The 18,830-nt window shown below is 38.8% G+C and overlaps 1 protein-coding gene across 1 annotated transcript; it reads right to left on the bottom strand.

The window, feature by feature from the left end:
- Positions 1 to 144: 144 nt before the first annotated feature.
- PNLIP (pancreatic lipase) lies at positions 145 to 17,332 on the bottom strand (the record flags this gene model as incomplete). Its single annotated transcript, NM_001177912.2, is given in 12 exon segments — positions 145 to 207; positions 2,825 to 2,989; positions 4,044 to 4,152; positions 5,237 to 5,366; positions 7,743 to 7,861; positions 8,341 to 8,460; positions 8,577 to 8,696; positions 10,226 to 10,337; positions 12,423 to 12,557; positions 14,935 to 15,057; positions 15,659 to 15,813; positions 17,286 to 17,332. Coding segments are annotated over 12 exon segments (1,397 nt in total), but the record flags the coding sequence as incomplete, so codon positions are not given.
- Between the last annotated feature and the right edge of the window lie 1,498 nt (positions 17,333 to 18,830).

Raw genomic sequence — 18,830 nt, 5'->3', positions numbered from 1 at the left:
AGACCAATTCCAAATTTTGGACCTGAACCACATGAGTTAGAAGTTTCATTGGAAATAATGGGAGATGAGGATAGAAAGAAATGTATTGCTTCACCACCAGATTTTATTAGCAGTAAGATTCAGTGTTCACATGTCAGCAACTCCTAACAGGGGTTGAGGGTGAGCAGAACTTCTTCCCTCACAGTTTCTTGGCTACAGAAGTCATACCTGGGGAAAGAAAACAAAAAGTCAACTCTTCCAGGCACACAGTGGGTGTGTTGAGTTTGAAGACAGCTCTGGCTCTCCCCTCAGTCTGAGTGAAGGGCACACCCTGTGCCCAAGACTAGACCTTGGCCAAGAAAATACCTCTTGGATAGAAAGGACAGAGTTTTCCTTTCCAATTTTATTCCATGGCTTTGCAATAGCAGAGAGAAAAAGTATCACTGGACACTCCAAAGGACAGGGAGGGTTCATTCGTCACATCCCCAAAGCACCTACTAAACGCAGCACATTGTCAGTGAAAGCAAATGAGAAGACTAAGGTCAGCAGCATGACAAGAAATCCACCAGGGTGAAAATTCTGAGGTCCCAGTGTCACGTTGGCTAGGTGTTCTTGTTTTAACAGAAATGTTCTTATGTTCATTTCAATACTGAATTGAAATGATTAGTTTTATTCATTAAGACTGAACAGTACTTAGGATGCTTCGGAGCTCATTTTCTTCAACAAAATATATAAGCATGTGTAAAAGTTCTTGGTACCTAAAAAGTGCTCAGAAAATGCTCTTTTCATTTTCATTTTCTCCTTCATAATCTGATGACTGGCGGATGTGCAAATAGCAAATTAAAGTTTAAAAGCTAATATTGCTAGGGGTCACAAGAAACAAAGGGCACACACTAAGCACATGTGAATAGCGGTGTTGTAGTTCTCATCACTAGAGACTTAACTTGGGTCTTTTTTCTATATATGCCGTAACCCTGCTGATCTTTTTAAACAAATGGAATACAGCTGAATAACTATTTTAATGTTGACATTTGCCATTCAACAGTTGTGTCAGTTCTGGTTTGGTTACATGGATTAATTATCTCTTCATTATAGGTTGTGTTGTCCCACTTCTTTATATACATGGAAAACTTTTACTTAATGTCATATGTGTGGATTTTAGCCTGATAGTTGCTGGATAATTTTGTATTCCCATAAAATTTTTTTTTCTTTTTGGCCATGCCCACAGCATGTGGAAGTTCCTTGGCTAGGTATCAAACCTGCACCACAACGACGACCTGAGCCACTGCACTGTCAATACTGGATACTTAACCTACTGCAACACAAGGGAATTCCTATAATTTTTTTTTATGGCCACTCCTGTGGCATATGGAAATTCCTGAGGTACAGGTCGAATTGGAGCTTCAGCTGAGGCCTACACCATAGCCATGGCAACACCAGATTTGAGCCACATCTGCGACCTACCCTTCAGCTTGTAGCAGCACTGGATCCTTAACCCACTGTGAGGCCAGGGATCAAACCCACATCCTCACAGAGACAATGTTGAGTCCTTAACCTGCTGAGCCACAATGGGAACTCACCTATAAATTTTCTTGAGCTCTGCTCTGGAGTGTAGTTATTTGGAAACAGTTTGATCCTTTCCGGTCTTGCTCATTTGAGGTTAGTTATTTTCCACTACTGATGGAAGACCTTCCTAAATACTCACCCAATGTTTCTTGAATTATGAGCTTTTTGGATCTGGTTGGCGGAAACAGGTATTCCCAGCCCTGCAAGGTACTGGATATTTCACTGATCTTGGCTGGTTCCCTCACATATATATGCTGATCAATACTCTGCTGAATATTTAAGGAAATTTTCTAGATCTTTGAGATTCCCTTTCCGTAGCACTCTCCTCTCTGGTACTCTGTCCTGTGAAATCTAGTTGCCTTGGATTGCTGGATTCTTAGTTCCAGCTCTTCAACTCAGTGATCCATAGGGTTCTGCCTGAATTTCTCTGCCTTGTGTGACATTCCTAGTGACCCTCTCAAGGCAGTAGGCTGGGACAATTTTAAGGCTCCACCTTATGTATTTCTTATCTCTCAGGGATTTTGTGGCCAAATGTTCAGTGTCTTGAAAACTGTTGTTTGATACATTTTGTCTGAATTTTTGTTTCTTTCAGTTGGGAAGGTAAATCTGTTACTCCATCTTTGCCAGAAACAAAAGTCTCCTTGCTGGGCTCACATGAGGACTGAATGATATGACGACAGAAGAAGCATTGCGCTGCGCCTCAGAGTTTGGCTTTAGACTCAAAACACTTGGGCTGATATTGGTATCGTTATGAGTACCATCACCATCGGCTCACTATTTCTAGCAGTTCACCATGGTAAATATCCTTTGTTTCACACACCCTCCGGTCTTGAGTAGAACCAAGGGTTGACCTTTGTCTTCACTAAAAGGGCCACTACACAAGACAATCTATGTGTATTCCTTGATAAGATAAGTGTTTTCCTGGTCATTTAAGTATTAATTTAGTGAACTCAGGAAGTGTGGGGAACATAGACATATCAAGCACACACTTAGCATAAGGCACGGCGGCTAAAGGAAAGCATCCTCTTCACTTTGAGGCCAGGAAGCCAGCTTCTCATTCTAACAGTTACTGGCGTCCAATAACAGAAGAGTCATGCTGCATCAGAGCTGTTTTAAAGTTCCACATTTTCTCCTAAAGAGACACAAAGAATTAGGAAGCACCTGTCGCTGAGATACAGGGAACCACTGTAAGTGATTGGACTTGAAGTCGTCTATCAGTGGGAACAGAATTATAAATGTGACTGAATGCTTCAAATCCTTTTGGATTTTTACTACTTACACTTTTCCATCGTTTCTTTCCACGGTGATCTTGGATGCCCCCACTCTGGGTAGAGTTGGGTTGATCACATTGTTGTACCAAATAAATTTCACCTTCTGCAAATCTCCAACTTCTACATCTGAGTCAAATTCATTGGAGTGAGTATTGTCTGGTTGGAGAGTACCCCTTGGGAATAGAGACGTTAATAAAAACATACATGAATATATATAAATATACACAAATATATACATACGTGTTTCTAAAGCCAGCTCACAAGGTATCTCTCTTAAGAGGACTGATAGTTCATCTGTTGATTGAAAGGTTAAATATGCTAACTTGGTGGTAGTTCATTTGCCATCAATAACTCATATTCATATTGCTTTAAAGCCAAACTTATTTGAATAAAACTTCAAATATGTTTTAGTCACAATCCTCCCACAATTTAATACATGATGACGTCATTGTATAATCCTTTTCCGGTTGTTGTGTGGATAGAATGTTTTTTTAGTGATTATAAATCAGATGCCACATATCCAAGCAAACATCTGTGGTTTTCTCAGGAAATAGTATAGAAAATAATTAGAAATTGTATTCTAAAATGTATTAAGGTGTAAGGGTAATATTATTGCTTCCTCTTAATGACACGTGGCAGTCTCCCTGGAATGTGCAATTTTGACACATGGACTATTTTGAGCTGAAGGAAATCAGGTGCAGTAGAGTCAAAAATAACTTTCTCTTCCCTTAACTGCCTAAAAGAATTTAGATGGAAGTCCCGGTCTAGGAAGAGAACTATCACCAGAGATAACTATGAAGAATATGGGTGAGGTGTGCTAAGCTGGCTGGGAGCTCAGCTGGGCCTGGAAATCAAATTCCTCTGTGTCCCAGTGCCACAGCTAACGTGTTCACCAAACATTTGCTCTTCCCATTTCCTGTGAGTTGTCTTCTTCCCTTTTGAAGTCTCAGACCCTGTTCCCTTCTCCTTAGCTCAGAATGGCATAGAAGCCTCAACTGTCTGACTGCCTGTGGGACCCCTATATACAAAAAATTAAATTAATTTTTCTGATGTTAATATGTCCTACGTTAATTTGATTATGGACCAGCCAAAGAACCAAGAAAGGAAAGGAAAAAATTTTACCTGCCTACATTCCCATAGAGTACCGAATAAAGTCTTATGTTCATGATATACATTATATGTCAAGTAGTCCAACATTTAAGAAGCTTAGAGTAATAGTTTACTCACTTGTAAATCTCATACTGCCTAGAGTTTCCTTCATTTCCAAACAAAGAAACGAGTATGTGTCCTGTGACCTTCTTTCCTGACAGTGTGACAGACACTTTATATCTCCAACCTGCAAAGGAAAAACATTTGCGAAATACCAGTGTTTAGAAAAATTACTTTGAAAAGAGCCTAACTTGAATTCTAGTACTGCTAAATTTTAAATAATTTTTGTATGGTTTTAGTAGTTCTTCTAATCAAATAGCGATAGGTGTTCCTTTATCTAAATGTTGAGAACAGATAGGGGAGGGGAGGAACACAGAATCTTTCCAAAGTCAAAAGATTTCGAGCCAAGGGGCTAAATAATATATTTTGTTTCTGCTTTTTTTAACCTAACAATTTATTCTTGAATGTCATAAGAACTTTATGCTAAAAGATAATGGGAAAATAATAGAGTGTGACATTTTTATCAGTTTATTTCATTTTCATAGAACACAAAATTTTAGAGTATTGTCATCTTTTTGTCTAAATAATCGACATTTATTTCAAACATTCTATAATTCAACTTTCCATCACCATTGGAATTGTGTTACTTTATGGTAACCATTTTATGGTACCAGTCAATAGTGAAATATCAGTTTTTGCCATTTAGAGCTAGCCTGGGCCAATGGGAAGAGGGTAAAACCTGGCTTTAGTTATTACAACGCAGCTAGTCCTACTGACTCCCACCTAAATAGTTTTCTTCCTTCATTACTCAGAAGAGAAACCCAGAGCTTGTCCCCAAGTCTCACCCTCCTCTAATTCCTGTCACCCACGGGGTCTACAATCCTATCATTTGAAGCTTCCACCTCCTTTCCAGTCCCCAAACCTCTGCCATCTCTCTCCTGGGTTACTTTTCTGTTTGCCAAAAACTTCAGAATTTTGCCCAGTAAAACTTTTAACTGAATATGAAGAGCCTGGAGCAGAAGAAGCCTCCTAAATTTGGCACTCGAATCAACTACAAAGAAATGATTTTTGTATCATTAATAGTTCAGGCCCTAAACTCCATTCTGCCACCCACATTTGCCATGTTTACCCTGAGCATGGCATTGAAGTGTTTTCATTTTAGGGTAGAGTGTTTAAAAACTTTGGTGCAGAAAAGCAATTTCATACATTTTCACTGGACATGATAAAATACACAGCGCTAGAAATTTAAGATGAATAAAATAGAGACTTACGGGCGAAATTGCTGGCATCACCGGTATTTAGATAAAATACCTGGCTCACTCCGTTTGTCTTCCCAGGAAATCTATCAGCATAATGACCCATCTGTGGACAGCCTTCACTTGGACAGGGGAAGCACTTATTCTAGGGAAAATACACAAATGATGAATGAGGATGTTCTTTTACTATTTTTTAAATAGTGTACCATCTTATTCCACATGTTGTTGAATTCTCAAATATTCTAAAGCCAATTCTGTTCTGATAGTAAAAGACTTTAAGTGTCTTAGCAAAGATTAAAAATGAATCTCATTATTTACAATGATAAATCAGCAATCTCTTGTTAAATACTAATAAAACCATTCTAAAAATCACTTAAAGAACTTATATATATGTTTATATAAAATTTGATCTTTTCTCTTTTGCCTCTCTAAGTTGCTCCAGCTACCTTTAGGTGGTTAGTATTTATTTTAGAAAAACCGTAAAAGAAAGAGAAAGAGGTGATAATCAGCTTGTGATATGCAAAACAGGACCCTCTGGGAGGACAATAGGCTTAAAAGTTAAGTTTTCCTCAGTTTCTTTAGCTCCTACTTTGCACATCAAGGTCTGAAAGATTCGGATCTCAGAATTCTCCCAGTGTGAAGAGAAAATGATCCAGTTGGTCATTAAGGCTTAGCCATGAGGACAGGTTCTGGAGAAGATGGATATTACAGAGGAAAACGTCCACTTTTGGGGGGGGGCAAGAAAGATGGAAAGAAGGGAGAGAGACGAACGGAGTTGGGTGGACAAACATAGAAATTCCTGCTATGGAAGGGCACGGCTGCTTAACAGTAGAGGCAAGTGGTGAACTCCCCAGTCAACGCACCGTATGAGGACCGGGCTGAATCTGCATCCAGCAAATGCTAAGGGGAGACTGATCCAGCCAGGAAGAAATGGCAGAGGCTCTCTGAGAGTACTGCCAGAGCCAGAGGAGTGGACGTGTCCAGGCATCATCTACAGATGCCAACCGTGAGCCCATCAATAAGGTGGACGCCCTAAGCCTTCCCCCACCCACACACACTGACCACAACCACCACAATCACCTTGCCCAGTGACAGCTTGGAGACAAGCTGATGACGAGGTCCAAGCCTTAGAAATCTGTAAAACTGAAGCTTTTTTCTTATGAAAGTCCTTTTTAGGTGAGCATCACCTAAAAGGACTGTTTATATTACTGAATGAGATTAAATTTTAATTGGATGAAAATCTAAAGCTTCTGTGTGTGTTTGTTTTCCCCATTACCTAGAAAGTGGGGATTTGGGAAGAAAATAAAAATAAAGTCAGACTTGCAGGGGGTGGGGGGTTTTCTGTGCATAATGCACAGTATATGCAAGCTATGCTGTGAACAAAATGTGTACCCACCCCTCCCCTACACATAATAGCCAACATTTGTTGAATGCTAAGTTTTATATTTTAGGTTCTGGACTAAGTAATTAAAACATGTTATTTCATTAAATCCTCCCACCAATCTTTGGAGTCTACCATTAGTATTTACATTTGAAATGAAGAAAATGCCTTAGAGAAGTTAGCTATTTTACCCCATAGCATTCAACTACTTAATAGTGAAATCAGGATCCAAATCCCTTCTCCTCATTGCTAAAGTAAATCTCCTTGATAATTTTGACTTCACCTGGCATGTTACTTAAAACTTTATTAAATACCATAGGATATACATTTTTATTTGAAGAAAATTACAGCGAAAGGAAAGGCAATAGTAAAAAAAAAAAAAAAAAAAAAAAAACCCAAAAACCTCAAAACAGGCAACTGATATGTAATATTCAAGTTCATGTTTAAGGATTCTGACTTAGATATCCAGAAAATACCAAAAAAGAGGAAAGCTCAAAAAGAGTCTTGGCCATTATGAGATTGCACAGAAATTCTCAAATAGCCATAATCATACAATTTTTTAAAGTTAACATTTAAGACAAGTTTTCCATGTTCATCAGCAGGCTGTAGCCATAGCTCATATTTCCATAGACAATTTTTTTTTTTTTGCCGTTTCTTGGGCCGCTCCCGTGGCATATGGAGGTTCCCAGGCTAGGGGTCCAATCAGGGCTGTAGCCACCGGTTTACACCACAGCTCACGGCAACGCCGGATCCTTAAGCCACTGAGCAATGCCAGGGATCGAACCTGCAACCTCATGGTTCCTAGTTGGATTTGTTAACCACTGAGCTACGACAGGAACTCCTCCATAGACAATTTTTGTGCTTAAAATTAATTCCAAAACAAATTTGAACTTTTACTTGATACATACAGAAGTGGCAGAGAACAAAGTAGATGTGAAACACTTTAGTTAACAAGCCCACTTCTCTAAGGTTCTTCTGTGCCTTATCGCTAATAAAATAAACATGTATGATTGAAAATATAAATAGTGTGATAGTCATATACTAATACTCACTAAATACATGTCCTGTACAGTGAACCACACCAGTCATGAGAAGGGATGGTCACAACATTTTTTTAGGTGCAAGGTGGAATCTACTTACTGCAGTGAAAACATTGTAAGAGTCACAAGGAAATCCAGCAAAGCCATCAGGGTTGAGGATGCTATCAGCATAATACTTGTAGCTTCTTAAGTGATTACAGGCCACAAAGTCACGAGTTCCTTTGAAATCAGACATGATTACACATCAGTGACAGATTTTAATTTTCCAAGGTAATGTCATGTTCAGAATATAGTTGTTGAATAGATTTCTCTAATTAGAATGAACTCATGGCAGTCACAGAACACAAGTATTTAGGAAGTGTGGTTATGATTCAAGGTGCAATCAGAAGTCGAGCAGTAAGATAAATGAAATGCCATAGCTAAATGAAATGAAAAAATAACTCCAGAAGGAAAACATTGGTCCATATGGATATAAGTCTACTTTAGGAATGTATTCCCTGAATTAGATCCTTGGAAAGTTACATTTTCTTTTCTATAGTTTGCTCATGTCCACTCCCCCCAGGGAAAATCTATATCTTGGGGATGCAATAAAAGTCCTTAGAAAATGTGAGACCTGTACAATACCAAAATATTTAGCAAGTTTGTCAAAGCACAAATTTTCCCCCAAGAAAATTTCTTCACGGGCATAATAGTTTTACCTTCCCAGATCCCGTCTATGTCAACAATCTGAGAGAGAATGTTCTTCTGACAACCAGGCATTTCTTTTCCTCCATTTGGAAAGAAATCTAAGTGGCCCACAGTTTGGCTCATTCCAAACCCTGAGGAGTTTTAAAATATGAGAAAGCTGATGTTAATGTATGGACTCCAAATGCTTTGAAATACTCTGATGTGTAGACTCATGCAACACTCCAGGAAGATGACCTGAGGAACTGACCCAGGTTGGGGATAATGGGGGCAGCGTCTGTGTGAATCACATCCACAAACTTGGCATCGCTGGGGTCCAATCGGACTAATTCAGGTGTGCCTTGAAAGCAAGGTTCAGCTGGATCCAGCCCTAAAAGAGATAGGATGTGTCATGTTAGTATCTATCAGCGGACATGCACATTCATTACAGACCTGAGTGCAAGCACTGGTGCTTATCATGAGTAATGCGTGCAAAGAGACAAGCCAGTTCTTCCCTGTCTGACCATTTTCTGAAGGGAAATATCTGTCACTATTGGCAATAAAGTGAATTTTTCTTAAACCATGGAATCTGACCCTACCTGGATGCTTGGTATTTGACCCCAAATGGACGCTTGGTCATTGGGACAATCCCTGTTGCTGGCATTAGTTACAAGGAGGGAGCCAGACTTTGGGAGACCCTGAACTCCTAAAATATTTTCAGGTTAAAAGAGTTCCACCTATACTGTAAACTCCCATGAGGGCAAGGATCTCAGCTTTCACAGTCACCAGGACCACGGTTTGGCCAAGGCCCGACTGAGCAGGCTCTTTTGAGCATCTACAGACCTTGGGAAAGAATGTTCTCTCCAGCAAACTAACAAGAGATGTTCAAGATGCCCCCAGCAATCCAAATATAAACAAGTATTTAAAGTATTAAAAAAGAGAATTGGTGGAGTGTCCATCGTGGCTCAGCAGAAACAGGTCTGACCAGTGTCCATGAGGATGCAGGTTCGATCCCTGGCCTTGCTCAGTGGGTTAAGGATTCAGTGTTGCCGTGAGCTATAGCGTAGGTCACAGATGCAGCTTGGATCTCCATTGCGTGCCTGTAGCATAGGCCTGTGGCTATAGCTCCAATTTTACCCCTAGCCTAGGAACTTCCATATGTTGCAGGTGCAGCCCTAAAAAGACAAAAAATAAAATAAAATAAAATAAATAAAAAAGAGAATTGGGAGGTCAGAGACAGAATGGGAAGATGCAAATTAAAGTACTCATTCCCTGAAATAGTCACTTCTCATATCCAGGACAACAAAATCTTTCTTATAAAGTCACAAGGTTGTTGTAAGACCTGGGTATCCAACATATGACTCCACTGACCAAATGCAACCAGTCTGTGGTTTACAAAACAATATTTTTTACCTAATTAGCAGCATGCAGAACTGGCAGCCCAGGGCAGCCTGATTACCTTTCCCCCAACTCTTAGGGTGCAGTTAATAAGGACTGCTCTAATTATGGCCATTGAAGCAGAATATAATTAATTATACATTTTTGAGCTATTTGGGTTTAATTCTATTTATTATTTATTCTATCATTGATGGTATTTATTCTATTCATGAAACTCATTGTGAATGCCTGACAAAGAGAGAACAGATATGAATAAGACTTCCAGATGTTCTTAATTCACATTTGAGTCACATGCAACATTTCTACGTTAAACAGGACTCCATAGACCAAAGATCGGTATCACCAAAAAATTCACACACACTGACTTCTTTGATCATGTGGCCTAATTTGGAAAATGTGAAAACTTGTCTCCTCAGATAAAAAGGAGGTCTGTCTGTGCCAATTTTCTATCCTTTTCGGCCCCATATAGGCTACGTGTAGTCTAATTTTGACCAACTACTGTTGACTACTGTTTTGACCAACCTGTGATTCGTTCAATGGTCCCATTGGTCCTTCTTCCTGCCTCCCCTGCAGCGTGAGAACCCAGGCTGTGGCCAATGACATGGACGTTGGAAGGTGAATATCCTAATGATGACTGTTGGAAAGAAAACTTCTTCAGAATGTTTTCAGATTAGCACATTTAAGATGGGCAGAGATGAGGACACTGCAAACTCAACTTTTAAGAAGACATGCTGCCCCTTCAAAGCAATTGATTTTTATGGGTTTTTTTTCTTTTGATTTATAATGGAAAGTGGCCATGATTTAATGTTTAAACTAGTGGAAAAAGTGCTCCTTTTTTTTTTTTTTTTAATTGTTTTGCTATGCAGAGGGAACCTTCGATGGATAGGAGGGCTTGTTACTCACAGGTGGTGAAACTGGTGTTTGGATTAGAAAATAATAATAACTCCTCAATAAATGGTGTTGGGAAAACTGGACAGCTACATGTAAAAGAATAAAACTGGACCACTTTCTTAAACTATATACCAAAAAAACCTCAAAATGGATTAAAGACTTAAATGTAAGGCCTGAAACTGTGAAACTCCTAGAAGAAGCCCAGGCAGTTGTCTTTAACAACTACCTTAGCAATATTGTGTTTGGATATATCTCCTCAGGCAAAGGAAACAAAAGCAAAAATAAACAGATGGAACTCCATCAAACCAAAAAGCTTTTTCACAGTGAAGGAAACCATCAGCAAAACAAAGAGGCAATCTACTGACTGGGAGAAGATATTTGCAAATTGTATGTTAAGAGGTTAATATTCAAAATAGATGAAGAACTCACATAACCCAATACCAAAACAAAACAAAAAACAAAAAACACCCCCCCAAGTAATCTGATTAAAAAATGAGGAGAGGACTTGAATAGATATTTTTCCAGGTCAGATATATAGATGGCCAACAGACACATGAAAAGATGCTCAACATCACTAATCATCATAAAAGTACAAATCAAAACCACAATGAGATACCACCTCACACTTGTCAGAATGGCTGTTATCAAGAAGACAACTGATAAGCATTGGTGAGGATATCAATAAAAGGGAACCCTCAGGCAATGTTGGTGGGAATGTAAATTGGTACAGCCCCTAAGGAAAAAAGTATGGAGATTCTTCAAAAAATTAAACATGGAACTACCATATGGCCCAGTAATTCCACTTCTGGGTATTTAACCGAAGAAAATGAAAACATGAATTTAAAAAAATATATGCATGCTTATGTTCATTACAGAATTATTTACAATAGCCAAGATATGGAAACAACCTAAATGTCCACTGAGAGATGAACAGATAAGAAAGATGTGGTACAGGCATACTGTATTTTATTAGGCTTTGCTTTATTGTTCTTCACAGATACTGTTTTTTACAAACTGAAAATATGTGGCAACCTTGAGTTGAGCAAGTCTGTGGTGCCATTTTTCCAACAGCATTTGCTCACTATGGGTCTCTGTGTCACATTTTGGTAATTCTCACAATATTTCAAAATTTTATTATTATTATTATTATTGTATTTGTTATGGTGATCAGTGATTGTCAATATTACTACTGTAATTGTCTTGGGGTGCCACAAGCCATATGCATGTAAGATGGTGAACTTAATTCATAAATGTTCTGACAGCTTCACCAACCAGACATTACAATATATATGTTGGCACCTGAAACTAATATAATATTGCACGTCAACTATATTTCAATTTAAAAAAAAGAAAAAAAATTAAAAATTAAAAGAGAAAAAAATAGTGAAAGCAGTTATTTAAGCACTTTCAAGTTTAACATTTTCTAAATTTTTAGTTACCAAATCAGGTTAGCTTATCATTTGCTTCTATTAAAAATAATTGAACACATAAAATCAAGTTTAATCTTCAGGTTGGCATTATCAGGTCAACTTGGTTTAATATCTGGTAAAATTGAAAGAAATACTGGTGGAATTCAGTAGAAAAAACCTACCTGTTTGCTTGAATGATGGCACTTAAAAACATTATTCACCTTAATAGGTATATTGATGAAGCCCAAATCTAGTTTTTTTTTTTTTTTTTTTTTGTCTTTTCAATTAAGGGCAAAGCCAAATCTCAATTGAAAAATATCTTTAGCAAGTATCATACCTCCAGCAGGACTTTTTTTTTGGGGGGGGGCAGGGGAAGAGAGCAATATTCATGAGCTTTTATATAACTCCGTGGTAGTTACCTTAAGAACTTCAACAAAATACGCCACTTCTGCCCCCACGATGCGGATGTTCTGTGAGGCTTGTGTGTATCCAGTTCGGGAGCCGCCTTTCCAGTCCACACAGATGCAGTTCACGCTCTCCACCTTAAACAGGTTCTGATGGAAGAGACACTGCGTAGGTAACTAATCCTACTTATTACTAATAAGTAATACTAATACGAATACGAATAATAATCTTTACTTATTACTAATGAACCCATTTGAAGATTAGGATAAATTCCCTCCTCAACCTATACATATCATGCTTGCTTTTAATCCTAAACCAATAAATAAAACTTCTAATCTGCTATGGTTATGGCATCTCTGTTAAGGCCTAAACTGGCTCCAAACTAGAGATTTGGCGATAATGGGAACTGGATTCTTGCGATTTCTACAATGACAGAGGCATAGGCATTTGTTGTGGGGAAAAGTGTATAAAATGTGGTACGATGGGGTTGTCTCATTAGAGCATCATAGTTTCAAAAGACTACATGTCTTTACTAGAATGCACCCCAGGACAGTGCCTGTCTTGTTCATTGCTGTATCCTCAGTGCCTTGAAAAGGCACATAGTAAGTACTCAATAAACATTTACTAAGTAATTGAATAAATGAAAGACTATGTCAGGACCTTTAAATAAACATACTGAAGGTAAATTAATAAGATTTTCTGTGATGGAAAGACTAATCAAAGTTTTTGTATAAACACATTTTATTATACATCGGTGAAATTATTTACTGGAAATCTTATTTGATGGAGGTCAATGATAGTTTCATGAATGTTAGATCTGGCAGGAATTTTGTTTATTTAAATGTGCGTTTATGCATATCCCCACCTTTTTTCCGAGAGGAATTTGATAATAAAGCCATCCTAGAAGTCATCTCTGCTCTTTCATTTGAGGGGAAATGATAGGCTAGTGTCCTGGTTAGCTAAGGACAGAGTCAGAACTGGAATCTAAGGCATTTAACCTTTTAATTTAATCTACTCATTCATCATAAGCCCAAAGCCAAATAAATGCAAGAAAACCACATCTGCTTTTGGGATCTCAGAAATAAACTGTATACACATACCTGAAAATCTACATACTTTCCGAGCTGAGAATCATTTTTTTTTTCCTTTGCTGTAGTACAGAAACCTATTACTAGCCTCTGTCCTCCCCTAACCTGAATAATCAACCTCTTTATTTTGGAAGACAAGAAATGGTTTTACTGATTATTTCTAATCTTGTGAAGTTAGTGAGCCCCCTCATTTTAACTGTCTTTAGGATCGGGTTGAAATTCTCTGCCGTTGACTTAATTCAGCCTTTGGCTTGAGTCATAGGCAGGACTGAAATAAGACTGCTGAAGAAATGACTGCATCTTTCTACCACTGCTAGCCACAAAAGCTTGATGAAGAAATGAATCAATGATAATATTCCTCAAGCACTAGTAGGTACTTGGAAAACTTATCCTATTTGATTTTGTCTTTTATTTTTGTCGTTATCACGGGGACACATAGCCAAGGGCAAATTCAAGAAAATAGGATCACTACTGTTGAAACAACAGTAGCCAGAGATGAAAATCTATAGTTTTCTTAACTACTGCTACGATAGGAGATCAAAGAATAGCAAGTGAAAAATCAAAGGAAAATAATTAGTTTGGGCCAAATGAGTTATCTAAAACCTTCACACAGAAATTGAAACCGACTGAGGAAATCGAAAGCTATTGAGGGTCCTGCTGTATAGCACAGACAACTCTATCCAGCATTCCGTGATAATCTATGTGGGAAAAGAATCTGAAAGAGAATGGATATGTGTATATATATACGACTGAATCACTTTGTTGTACAGCAGAAATTGTCGCAAACTTGTAAATCAACTATACTTCAATAAAACTTTAAAAAAATAAATAATGGCCAAAACAGCTATTGAAAACGCAACAAATGTTGAATCAACATGGCAATGTGTTGCTAAAATTTTGAAACTTCTTTGTATTAGGTTTTTTTTTTTTTTTTTTTTTTGGTCTTTTTACCTTTTCTTGAGCCGCTCCCGCGGCATATGGAGGTTCCCAGGCTAGGGGTCTAATCAGAGCTGCAGCCACTGGCCACAGCCACAGCCACAGCAACATGGGATCCGAGCTGCATCTGCAACCCACACCACAGCTCACGGCAACGCCGGATCCTTAACCCACTGAGCAAGTCAGGGATCGAACCCGCAACCTCATGGTTCCTAGTCGGATTCAATAACCACTGCTCCACGACGGGAACTCCTGTACTAGTTCTTAAATAACCACTACCAGAGCCACCAAATGCTTGCCAACCCTGCCAGTCTGACTGTGCCAGGTCTTCCACCCCGTGTCACCTCCTGGACCTCCCCTGGGAACCCCAGGCCCAGAGGGGTCAGAGGATCCTCTGTGGTCATGGTGGCAGGCATTTGTCCTGACTGGGTGGGGTCTTGCCTTCTCTGTTGTTAATTATGGCTTCGGAAACAACCTTCCCTTAAGAGAGTGACAGCCTCACCTTGCAAATATTGGACAGCCAGTCTTCTTCTCCCTTGTCTATGAATCCATGAATAATAAAGCGTGTTTTTCTATCCATTCTGAAATTGGAATCTGTGATAGTTGATGGATCTGCAACAAGTTCCTGTTTGGGGGAGAAAATGTTGAACATCAAGTTTCTCAAAGTATTTAATGGAACTGCTTATATGGGGAGGGATCTGGCACATGGGAGAAGTGTGCCGGGACTCATGACCCTTTTGAGTAAGGGTTCTTCACAACAACCAAGCTATTTGCAATAATCACCAAGTTCTGCTTTCCAGGTGTCATAGCATCATTGCATTTGCTCTACCTGGGATATATTAATATGTCTGCTATAATATCGGTGGTGGGGTCTTGGCTTCACCCTATGAAGGGCGGGCTGTGTGTGTGTTATAGATACAAAATATGTTGAGAGGTTATATATGCTATTTGGAGATTATATTTACATAATATCCATATTTAGAATATTTATTAAATGGCACCATGGAGGTAGCATAAGAATAATATCAAGTTAACGGGTATTTTAAACAAATTTTAAAACAAAACTTTTATAAACAAGTTATGTAAAATAATATTTAAGCACACTACCTTAAAAGTCTACAGAGATACAGATTCCACTATTTGATCTGTTCTCTTTAGAAGACAAAGTTCAGTATCCTTATTACATAAAACAGATGAAACTTAGTTCCGAATAAGAGTGCTCTTACTTGATAGTTGTCTTGGTTCTCGTTAGTGTATAGGAGGAAGCGGGTGTTGACATCTTTTGGATCCCAAGGCAGTATTTTGAGGGGTCTTTGCACAATTCCTGCCCATGGGGCATCATCACTGAAGCAGCCAAGTCTTGGGAAACAGACTTCGCTTCCTGAAAACACCCAGAAGTGTTTGAAGGATATTAATTTAACAACGGTGCTCATTTTAGTGGTCTCTTGGCCAAAATATTAGTTAAATTACATTTTGCAGCATATTTTCTTCCTTCACATCCCCAAACACCTTCCTATATATGCACACACACAAAACAGCTTCGATAGACATTTGCGCTAAAGACAGGCTGCTGCTTCTCACTTCCACCATGTAGGACTGCCTCATTCCCCTCCGGTCTCTGTCCAGTCCCATTCTAGGCTCGTTTAAGGCTGTCAACTCAGATGTCTCCTTTGGGCCATTGGTGCCCAGGAAGGAGCAGCCTTGTGTTCCCAGGTCTTGGTAGTGGGAGATGGGGCGCTTACTTCCTCATAGCCATCTTCTGGCTTTGGGCTTTGGATGGGGAGGTTAAGTTTCACACAAATGCCAAAAATTTATATCTCTACCTGGATGAGTATTTAGGTCTCTGACCTATCTTGTGATGAAGAGGCTGCTTACAAATAATTAAACAGAAAGTCCACAGTTTGACATGACTCTGCACTTGAATGTTAATCCACAACACAAAGGAAGGGTTCTCCAGGAAGATAAAAGTCTAGATTAATAGTAAGAGTAGCTGGAGTTCCTGCTGTGGCTCAGCGGGTTAGGAACCCAACTGGTATCCATAAGGATGCAGGTTCGGTCCCTGATCTTGCTCAGTGGGTTAAGGATCTGGCGTTGCCGTGAGCTGTGGTGTAGGTTGCAGAAGTGGCTCAGATCCTGCGCTGCTGAGGCTGAGGGGTAGGCCGGCAGCTATAGCTCTGATTTGACCTGTAGCCTGGGAACTTCCATATGCCGCTGGCGTGGCCTTAAAAAGAAAAAGAAAAAGAAAAATAGTAGGAGTAGTTGTTGCAGCGGCTGCATTCTCGCAATGTTTCTAGGGGCTAGATGCTTGGCCAGAAGATTTACATGACTTTTTCATATCTAAGTCTTACAATTATTCTACAAGAGGGTTGGTATTATGTGCCCAGTTCACAATGTAGATAGTGAAACACAGAGAAGTTAAGAATTTTTCTCAGGGAAATACCGCTGTGGCTGGTGGAACCAGGGCTCAAACCCTACACTTGACTCCGGCTAGGGTTGCTCAATTTAGTAAATAAAAATGCAAGTTAAATTTGAGTTTCAGATAAACAATAAATTTTTCAAATCATAACAATACATTTAAATTTTGTTAAGTTCAAATTTTATTTTTTATAATGATAAATACTGTTATTTAAATAATTATGCCATATATTCTTTATTTATCTGAAATTCAAATTTAACGGGGTGTCTTAGCTTTTATCTGGCAGCCCTCCTCCCAGTGCTGGTGCTTTTGATCATGAATCTCTCACTCACTCTACCCCTCATCCTCATAGTGCCTTGAATTCAGCCATTACTGCCTTTCTTCGAACTATTGAACAGTAAATCTCTTCCAGCACGACGTAAATATTTTTTTCTTACCTAGTACTGCTCCCAGCAACAGCGAAAGTGTCCAGATTAGCAGCATCTAAATAAAATTCAAAAACATAATTGAGTCCGACTCTTTTTAAAAGACTGGCATAATTCAAATTTAGCTAGACCTCTGGGGGGAAAAGGGTAAGTCTGAATAAATGAGACTTAGCAAACATGCTCTGGACTCACCGTGGCAGTTCTGTCAAGTTCTGCACACAACCCAATAGCACTTAGAGGTCCTTTATAGGCAAACCTTATCTTTTTGAGCAGTTGCATGGAAAAGTGGCATGAAAAAAAGAGGAGGTTCCAAGGATGTATTTCTAATTTTAATCATAAACAAACCAAGATTGATAGAGTAGGTAAAGTTTTCCACAGTATTTTTGGAAAGATGAGAAAAGGGTAGGTCTGAACAGTTGTCTTTCAATGTGGTTATACAATGCTTAGAATCACCACAGTTTCGTTGTAGTGAAGGTTCTAGTCTGCCCCCTTTTTTCAGTTTACAGTTCTCTGTGCGGGCATGTGGATATGTGTGAAACTAAATTGTTTTCATAGATTTGATAGCAGCAGTCTTGACAACAAATACTGAAAGCCTACCAGCTCATGCAGTTTTTGTATAACCATGCCTCACCCTCCAAAACAGGGAAATAGAAGCAATTTTTCAAGAGAGTTCATTTCTTTTCTTTTTGGAAAGCTGTTGCTATTTTATTTTGATAGTCCAAAAGACTAGTTTATTTCTCAACAACAATATGGGAGAAAGAAAAAATGAACTGATAAAAGGAAATAGGGGTACTTCCAGGAGCAAAGAGGTGAAATCTGTGACCCCATCACCAAATGAAATTATGCATAAGAGAAAAACAAATTCACTGTGGAAAAAATAGTCTGAGAAATATATCTTGAAAGGGAAGTATTTGATGGAAAGGAACTAGGGTGTTTACTGCTGGTGATGGATTGCTCAAATTAATTTTAAAAAGACTGTGATATGATACCATGATTTTAAGAAACAGGAGCCATTTAACCCAACAGCATCACGGATACAAATTGAATTGTATGTAATTGCCACATTTGTAGGTCAAAAAATTCAATTCCCTGACAAAGTTTTATACGTACAGGAAATAAGTAAAAAAAAAATATTGTGTAGGAAAAAAATTCAAGAAAGTTGGACAAGAGAAATGTTAAAATCAGAACAGACGACACAAGGAAGGAATATTCCATGGTTGGGGTCTTTGGCAAAATTCTACTGAATCCTTTATGCCTCAGTATCTCATCTTCTCCAGCCCTGATTAGGTGGGTTTCCCTCTGCCCTCTAGAAACCCCTCCTCTCAGAGCTTTCCTCCTTTGACACCCACCACAGTCAGCGTGGATCATAAACGCTGAGAAGGCGGGAACTCTCTGGGCCTTGTCACACCTCAGTCTCTAGACCTGCAAGCCCTGAACCCATCCCTCTTGAATGAACAAACAAACAAATGAGGGCATGGATATAAAAAGCAATTTAGGTCTTTTTGTTTTGTTTTGTTTTGTTTTTTAGGGCTGCACCCATGACATATGTAGGTTCCC

This window comes from Sus scrofa, chromosome 14 (assembly GCF_054392235.1).
Source record: "Sus scrofa isolate SSC_HxYL_T2T_F1_AM1 chromosome 14, Sscrofa_HxYL_maternal_Yorkshire_Landrace_v2.0, whole genome shotgun sequence".
NCBI classification, from domain to species: domain Eukaryota; kingdom Metazoa; phylum Chordata; class Mammalia; order Artiodactyla; family Suidae; genus Sus; species Sus scrofa.
This window is presented reverse-complemented; position numbering and strand designations above follow the sequence as displayed.